Genomic DNA, 8435 nt, shown 5'->3' with positions numbered 1-8435 from the left:
CCACGACTGGACCCCCCCAAAAAGAATGAGATACTTATAGTGTTGGGGGTCTCAGGACAGAAAAATTAGCTCAGCCTACCCTTATTTAACAGGTGAGGTATATCTGTTCAGTTTCATGATGTGTTCAGAAGTTGACAGGAAGAGATGAAATAGTGAAGGAACCATTCATCAGGAAGATAGCTCTCAGTTGTCAGGCATAGAGAAGGAATGAGGAAAAGTCAAGGCTACCTTTTCAGAGTTTTAGGTCAGATCAAAGGACTGGGGATATTTGGGTTGACCCTAACAAATCAGATGCCTTCTGATTTCCTTCCCTGTCCTTAATTCACTGAGTGTGCATTTAACCTTTGTGTGACTTGGGGATGTGGGCTTCTCTGACAACACCACTTTCCTCCCTAAACCTAGAAGTGATCGACCCTGCTGAGTGGTAGTGAAGGGACCTTAACCTCATCAGAAGGGAAGGAGATAGACACAGAAACAACCAGAGAAGCCACAGTTGCTGAGGGAGTCATGAGAATTCATCTGGCAAGTCTTGCTGGTAGTTCCATCCAAAGACTCTCCCTTTCTGGAATAAAGCAAAGATATTGTTTTCCACATTGTAGCTTTGTTTAACATGACCTGTGCAAGTTATGAAAGCTACTTCATTAGAAGCCATTAAGTGGGGGATGGGAGGAGGATGTGAAAGTTTCTCTAACTTCTGACTTCGATGAGATTATAGCTCTTTTTCTTTCAATATACATGCTGTGACTTGTCCAACTTCAGATACAGTGTCCTAAGCACTCTGCAAGAGGATCTGAACCTAAGCTAGAGGAAATCCTTGGTAAAGACTGTGAAGTGCTGGATATCCACAAGAAAACATGTGGTATGATCCCAGAGGCAGCTGCTGGAACCAGTTGCAGAGGAGCACACAGGGTTGACGAAACCGACAAGAGAGGGCGAAGTCCTAGGACTATGAGTGACCACCATTACCGAATCCAGGCCTTACCAGGTGAGGACATGTATAGTATCAGAAAATAGTAAGAGCTCATTTTCAGGTGTTGGGGTGGCTGGCAGAAGGCCTAGACATGGCTGGTGGGAAGAGAATTCAGAAGTCTCTGATGTTTAATATTCTCTCTTTTAAAAAAAATTTTTTTTGGTTCGGTCGTGGGGCCTGAACTCTGGGCCTGGGCGCTGTCCCTCAGCTCTTCAGCTCAAGGCTAGCGCTCTACCACTAGAGCCACAGTGCCACTTCCGGCTTTTTTCTTTTTGTTTATGTGGTGCTGAGGAATCGAACCCAGGGCCTCAGGCATGCAAGGCAAGCACTCTACCACTGAGCCACCTTCCCAGCCCTTAATATTCTCTTTTTAAAATAACTGCTGGTGCCTGACATTGAATAAACTTGTGGAAATTACAGAACAGGGGTTTTGGCTGATATAAGTGTCAGCATCTGTGGGACATCACACTGGAGGAGTAAATGGAGAAGAATCAGTAAATAGGATAAAGAAGCCAATCTTGGATCCTCTTAGCTAAACCTCTGTCTACCAGAATCTCAGAGACAAGCCAGGTTGTCTGTATGCTCAGCCTCCATGACAAATTTATTTTCACTTTACAGCTACAGCCAATGTCATACCCATTTAATATTTGAAAACCTTTGGGTGAGCCTGGCTTACAGAGAGGAGTTCCGAAGGATCAAGACACTACAGAGAGTTTCCATGTGACTATCCTCTCAGCATCAATTCTCCCTGGAGAGAGTTTAAAGTTGTTTGAAGTTTCTGGAACATATTCTTGGTTTTGCATAGTGGTCTCAAATGAAGAAAAGAGCAGATGCTTAAGTATTTGTGTATTGGATGCTGCATGCAGTCTTCACGACAATGTCTTCGAGGCACAGCTTTTTAAAAATCAGTTCATTGTAAAGCGAGGTTGGTGGTGTTTCACTAGCAGGATTCATTTGTTTAAGTCCACACTGTCAGCAGGTGAAGTCAGATATGGGAAATTCCCAAGCCAGACTACTGTTTCACCATAGTCCATTTAACCAGGCTTAAGATAGAAAAGACAAAGTTTCTCCCATGCTCTTTAACCTTTCTTCTGGTTTCTTTGACATATATAAGAAATAGATTTTGCTTTGAACATTTAGACTAAGAAAATAAAGCAAAACAAAGAAAAGACATACAACACAAACTCTTTCCATGCCTGCTCTGCAGACACCTCACTTTGAGCTAGTTCCTCTTATCTGAGCCAATACATGTCATAGGCAACATATTGATCCCTTAAACATCCTAGAATTCGGTATTGATTTCATTTTCCTTCTTTCTGATATTAGCCATCTCTGCTTCTAAAATCTCATCTTCGTATTCAGTCCCCGTGAAGGGAGAAGGAGGCTCTCGCTAGGTTCTGCCTTGGGTATCAGCTCCACAAAGCAAGCTTCTGTTAGCTTGTAAATTTCACTTTGTTTCTAACCTCTGAAAGTCCTGTCTTCCCCAGACAGGGATTTTTGTGATTTTGGCCTGAACATTCAATATCCTTTCAGTTTATTCAAAAGTTGTTGCTAGTTCCAAGATTAAGTTTTAACTTACTACAGATTGTCCCCAAACTTTTATCCTGTATTTCAAATCTATTGGATCTCCCTCGAGGAACTGTCACTCTATACAGCATCCCATCTGACTCTAACAGCAACAGTATCATATACACATGCAGAAATAAATGACCCAATGGGTATATATCAGCCATAGGTCAATTGATTCATGAGTGTAACAATATAATTGGGTCAAGAGTCATGCTAGTAAAAGCTGACCAAATCCCTTCTATGCTCATTCAAATGTGCATTTTTCCTGTTCATTTTGAGGTTTCATGGATATTTCTATGTAACATGACATTTATACTATGAACTTCTACAATTTATTCTTAAGACTTACTGTATTCATGATCTTATTAATGATCTTTAAAAAATTATATGACCTAAGAGTAAATGATTGTCCTCTCTTTTCTAGGGGGAAAACGTCTACATTTTCAGGCACAAATGGGAAGATTTATTTCCAAGTAGCCATGCTTACCTTTCATAATGTCTGCTCAGTACCCAGCTCCTTTCAGCTCCTGGGAATCCCAGGCCTGGAGTCCATGCACATCTGGTTCTCCATCCCCTTTAGCTCTATGTACGTGGTGGCTGTTGTGGGGAATGTCACCATCCTGGCTGTGGTGAAGGTAGAACGCAGCCTGCATCAGCCCATGTACTTTTTTCTGTGCATGCTGGCTATCATTGATCTGGTTCTGTCTACTTCCACTATTCCCAAACTTCTGGGAATCTTTTGGTTTGGTGCTGGAAACATTGGCCTAGATACCTGCTTGGGGCAAATGTTTCTCATCCACTGCTTTGCTACAGTTGAGTCGGGCATCTTCCTGGCCATGGCTTTCGATCGCTACGTAGCCATTTGTGACCCACTGCGTCATGCCACGGTCCTCACCCATGCACTGGTGTGTCGGTTAGGACTGGCTGCTCTTCTTCGAGGAATTCTTTACATTGGACCTTTGCCTCTGATGATCCGCTTGCGGCTACCTCTTTACAAAACGCACATCATCTCCCACTCCTACTGTGAGCACATGGCTGTGGTCACCTTGACGTGTGGGGATAGCACACTTAACAATGTCTACGGGCTGAGCATTGGCTTTCTGGTGTTGATCCTGGATTCAGTGGCTATTGCTGCCTCCTATGTGATGATCTTCAGGGCTGTGATGGGGCTGGCTACCCCTGAAGCCAGGCTTAAAACTCTGGGGACATGTGGTTCTCATGTGTGTGCCATCCTGATCTTTTATGTTCCCATTGCTGTTTCTTCTCTCATTCACCGGTTCGGTCACCAGGTGCCTCCTCCAATCCATACTCTGCTGGCCAACTTCTATCTCCTCATTCCTCCAATCCTGAATCCTATTGTCTATGCGGTCCGCACCAAGCAGATCAGAGAGAGGCTTCTACAAATCCTGACGATGGGAAGTAAGATGAGATGACTGTTGCTCTTTCCCTCTCTCTCATATAAGCTCATGGAGAAGTCATGGAGGACTGCTTCCCAACTGAGAACCTCTCAGTCAGTGTGAGAGACTTCGATAATTCCAAGGGAATAGTCTAATATCAAGTTCTAAAGGTAGAAGTTATCTATTCTGTTATGACTGGAAGACACTGAGCTACAAAGAGCATAAATCAACAATGGCAAAGACATCGGTAATAAATAGCAGCAAGTGCTTATTTGGCACTTTTCATGCAATTCTTACAAAAATCTTCTGATATATTATGATTCATATTTTATATACAAGCAAATAGGACAAAGCACCCTTACATTACAAACTGTGTACAGTTATTTAAGCCTCTTAGCTCAGTGTTTTGGTTAAAGTTTATGGTATTATGTACCATTTCTATTCTGTGTGTTTTCTGTATAATCCTTAAGATTTAGGTCATTTCAAAGTCACTTTAGTTATAAGACAGGTTTCCTAAGTTAACTGTTAACAAGTGAAATGCTGCTAAAACTACTTATACTAATAAAATTGAAGTGTTCTTCAAGACTGACCTGATGGCCAGTAGGTATCACTCATGAAAGAGAATGTGGCCTGGGGAAACAAAGGAGGAGGCAACAATGCTTGATAAGAAAAGTACTCATAATCTTGCCCATGTAATTGTAACCTCTCTATAAGGTATTTTCGCAATAAAAAAAGGAAGTGAAATGAGAGACAGATAATTTTTTTTAATATTGACCATGTTGTACTTGTTTGTTTGTTGGTTGGTTTGTTTTTCTCTCCAGGCCAGAAGCAACAGTGATACTCACAAGACACATGTTGGAGATTAACTTTACACCTTGGGTGGGTGGGGCACTGGGGGGGTGGGAAAGTGGGAGAAAAATGAGGGAGAGGGTAACAATGTTTGACAAGAAACACTCTACCTTACATATGTAACTGTAACCCCTCTGAATATCAACTTGATAATAAAATAAAATTAAAAAAAAGATTTGGACAGGAAAACTGCAATATTAGCTCTCATACATTTTCAGCTTGCCAACCACAGTTTTGAGAGCTTCTCGATCTCTTTAGTCATATGAACTTGTTCAAATATACCTTTTTGGTTTACTTGGAGGACCCTGATATGTGTGTGTGTGTGTATGTATGTATGTATATATATATATACATATACTATATATATACATATACTATATATATACATATATACATATACTATATATATATACATATATATATATATGTATATAGTTCAGCCTGCATGTCCTTACTGAGCCCTTCCTATTCCCTGTGTCTCTTCCCTGAATTTAACTTTTTTTTTTTTGGGTTAGTCACAGAGCTTGAACTCAGGGCCTGAGCACTGTCCATGAGTTCTTTTTGTGCAAGGGTAGTGAGTGCTCTACCACTTTGAGCCACAGCTCCCTCTTCCAGGTTTTGAGTGGTTAACTGGAGATAAGAGTGTCAGGAGGACTTCTCTTCCCAATCTGACTTCTGAGTAGCTAGGATTACAGGTATGAGCCACCGGCATCGAGATGGATTGAACTCTTAATTCATGTGTTAAGTTTCTATTATCTAGAACCTTGTATCCTGATCTTTTTTTTAAAAAATAGGTTCAGCAACTTTCTATTTCCTTTTCTTCTTTCTTCAAAAAGGATCACATATTAGGTAGGGAATGGAAGGGGAAGACTTTTGACATACCATTAAACTATTCATAGTTCTTAAACAGAGTGGGTGATGGTCACTAATATTGTGCTTTTTACCTGATACTATCAGGACAATTATATGTTGGAATATGTTTGCTTGCGAAATTCTTATGTTGAAATCTAATCACCAGTGTGATATTTTAGAGGTAAGGTCTTCGTGAGGAAACTGGGAGGGCCTTCATGAGTGTGGATTGGTAACCTACAAAAGAGATCCAGAGAGACCCCTTCCTTCTATCACATAAGACCTCAACATATGAGCAAGGCAGGTGGCATCTCAGAGCCAGAAATTGTGCCCTCTTGAATAACACGTTTGTATTATGTGTACAAGGAAAGTATCATTAGGTACAACTGTTTTTGGTCCTCTTTCTCCTTCCTCTATATTGTTAAAATTTAAGTGTCTTTAAAAAATAAAAAAAAAAGAAATTGTGCCTTCAGATAGGGAGTCTGTGTTGGTCGTAGATTTCCAATCCTCGGAGAAATAACTTTATTATTCACAAGTCACCCAATTTATGATAACTGTAGCAGTCCAAAACTTTCTAAGATACATACCCACTTTGTGCATCTTATTCCCAAATACTGTGTTCCCTCTGTGATTTCCAGTCTTCTCTTCTGACCCTGTGTCTTTGGACTGCATGGGAAGTAGTTGGCTCATTGAGTCTAAGTATCTATAATAATATGAAGTCTTCCTCATCTTATTCCTGACACAAGGGGCTTCATCCAACTGGGTATTTATTCTGCAGTAGGGAGATGCTGCCAATCAAGAGGCACAACGCAAGCCTGACATGACTTAATGTCTCAGACATATGTATCTGCATGCTTACTTCAGGTTAGAGGAAAAACTTTATCCACAATGTGGATTTAAAAAATAAGGTATCCTCAGATTATCTCCAGAAGTTGGATATAGAACATGTTCACTGAATAGACCATTAAGAATATTATGATAACTTAAGGACTGGATCTAAGGTATAAGCAAGGGAGAAATAACTCCCATCTTCCAGGATAAGGGACATTCTGGGAAACGTTTTCCTGGGATCATAAAGTGTTCTTTGGGCCTTAGGTTTGGTGAGTAGCCATTCTTTTCCCAGGGCTTAACAAAAGAGTTCCCATGTGGAAAACAAAAGCGTAGAGATGTCCATAGAAGCTACTTAATTGGTGGATGGATCTTGGTCTTCTTCTCATCACTTCTCACCTGGAACTGCATTTGCAGAGTTTGCTTTACAAATAGGGAAATGATGAAGAGCTGGGAGGGCGAATGGTTTTAGAGGATCCTGGTAACTACACAAGTCAAGCACAGGGAGTCTGACATCAAAATCTGGGTCTTAAAACGCACTCCAGTATATCATTTCCTCATGGGAAATGTAGTATTGCTGCTGGGATTGAGATAGACTAGAGCATGGGATAAAGATCTAAGCTATTACCATCGGCTTTCTATTTTCAACACACAGTGATGTATTGAGGGACTGAGTAGTTGGACACTGTCTAGCTTCATGGAAAGTCGCCTGCCTTGCATATATAGGCAATATATAATATGATAGCTAACATTTTAATCTCAGGACTAGAGGTGATTACTCAATAGAAAAGTAAGAACCAGTAGGCTTCTGACATTTTTCCATCCTCATTAAACCTATGGGTCAAGATACATATCTTCATAAAGGGTCAGTGAAATATGGGAGGAGGAATTGGAAGTATTTCCTCTAATACTACTTCTTCTAGGGGACTAAATGTGACCGTTCATGGAGATAGAGATGGAAAGATAAATTCCTTCCTAGATTGAGCAAGAAGTAGAGGCCAGCAGACTGTCTTACCCCTCATCCTCTAGAAATACATTAAGGTAGAACAAGACAGTATAATTAGCAACCATCACTCATGGTCTCAGATATTCCTTTAGTTGGCTGCACTTGGTGTCAAGATCTACTTGCCTTATTTTAGAATTTTGTAAATTGTGGCCAGCTTTGAGTTTAGAAAAATTAATGAAATCTCTAATGAAGACATCTAGAGTGGTGGGTACTGGTGGTTCATGCCTATAATCCTAGTTTTTTAGGAGGCTGAGGACCTGGAGAATCATGGTTCAAAGCCAGTTTAGGCAGAAAAGCCATTTCTAATGAACTACAAAATACTAGCCTGAAAGCATGGTTTAAGTGGTAGAGTACCAGATGTGGGCAAGAAAGTCGAACAAAGCATGAAGCCCGCAGCTCAAGAACCAGTAATGGTACATACACACACACACACACACACACACACACACACACACACACACACTCAGAATGGAGTTAGTATGATTCTCTTAGCAAAACTCTCTTAGGAAAAGAATGATGATGTGCTGTCAGGAGACTAAGTTTATGAATTATCCTCGCAGCAGCTAGACCATCAGATTCTTAAGACTTCACTCAAGACCTTTTGAACCACAAACTTTTTTTTTTGAACCACAGACTTAGCAATATGCTGTTTACCAAGCCTGCAGGCAATTTGAATGTATGCTGCCATTGGCAAACCATTGCTATCTATCAGTTTTGGGGGTTGTGCTTCTGGGTAATTGCAATGTGTAGCCAAGTTTGTTAACTACTGTGGATTTTATTCATAGATCCAGCTATAATCCCCATTCAAATGAAAAGTGATGCTCAGATCTCTAAGCCTAGCCTTCAAGTAACCCTCAGGCCAATATGTGACATGCACTCTGGAAATTCCCACGGATAGTATTTATAGAGAACAAGCTACATGCAGAACTAAATGCTAAATGATGTGCAATTTACCACCACAAGTGAT

At 40.7% G+C, this 8435-nt stretch overlaps 1 protein-coding gene across 1 annotated transcript; it reads left to right on the top strand.

Moving 5' to 3' along the window:
• The first annotated feature begins 3018 nt into the window (after positions 1-3018).
• Positions 3019-3972, top strand: LOC105984013 (olfactory receptor 52M1). The gene has a single exon (XM_013014057.1). It carries the CDS (start codon positions 3019-3021, stop codon positions 3970-3972), a length of 954 nt encoding a protein of 317 aa, XP_012869511.1.
• Positions 3973-8435: the final 4463 nt, after the last annotated feature.

The sequence above is a fragment of the Dipodomys ordii genome, unplaced genomic scaffold (assembly GCF_000151885.1).
Source record: "Dipodomys ordii isolate 6190 unplaced genomic scaffold, Dord_2.0 Scaffold22, whole genome shotgun sequence".
NCBI lineage: Eukaryota > Metazoa > Chordata > Mammalia > Rodentia > Heteromyidae > Dipodomys > Dipodomys ordii.
Note: the sequence above shows the minus strand (reverse complement) of the source record. Positions and strands in the feature narration are given on the sequence as shown.

Bases quoted from the DNA above. Each gene is read 5' to 3' on its own strand.
- LOC105984013 (XM_013014057.1), top strand. From the start codon at position 3,019: ATGCTTACCTTTCATAATGTCTGCTCAGTACCCAGCTCCTTTCAGCTC.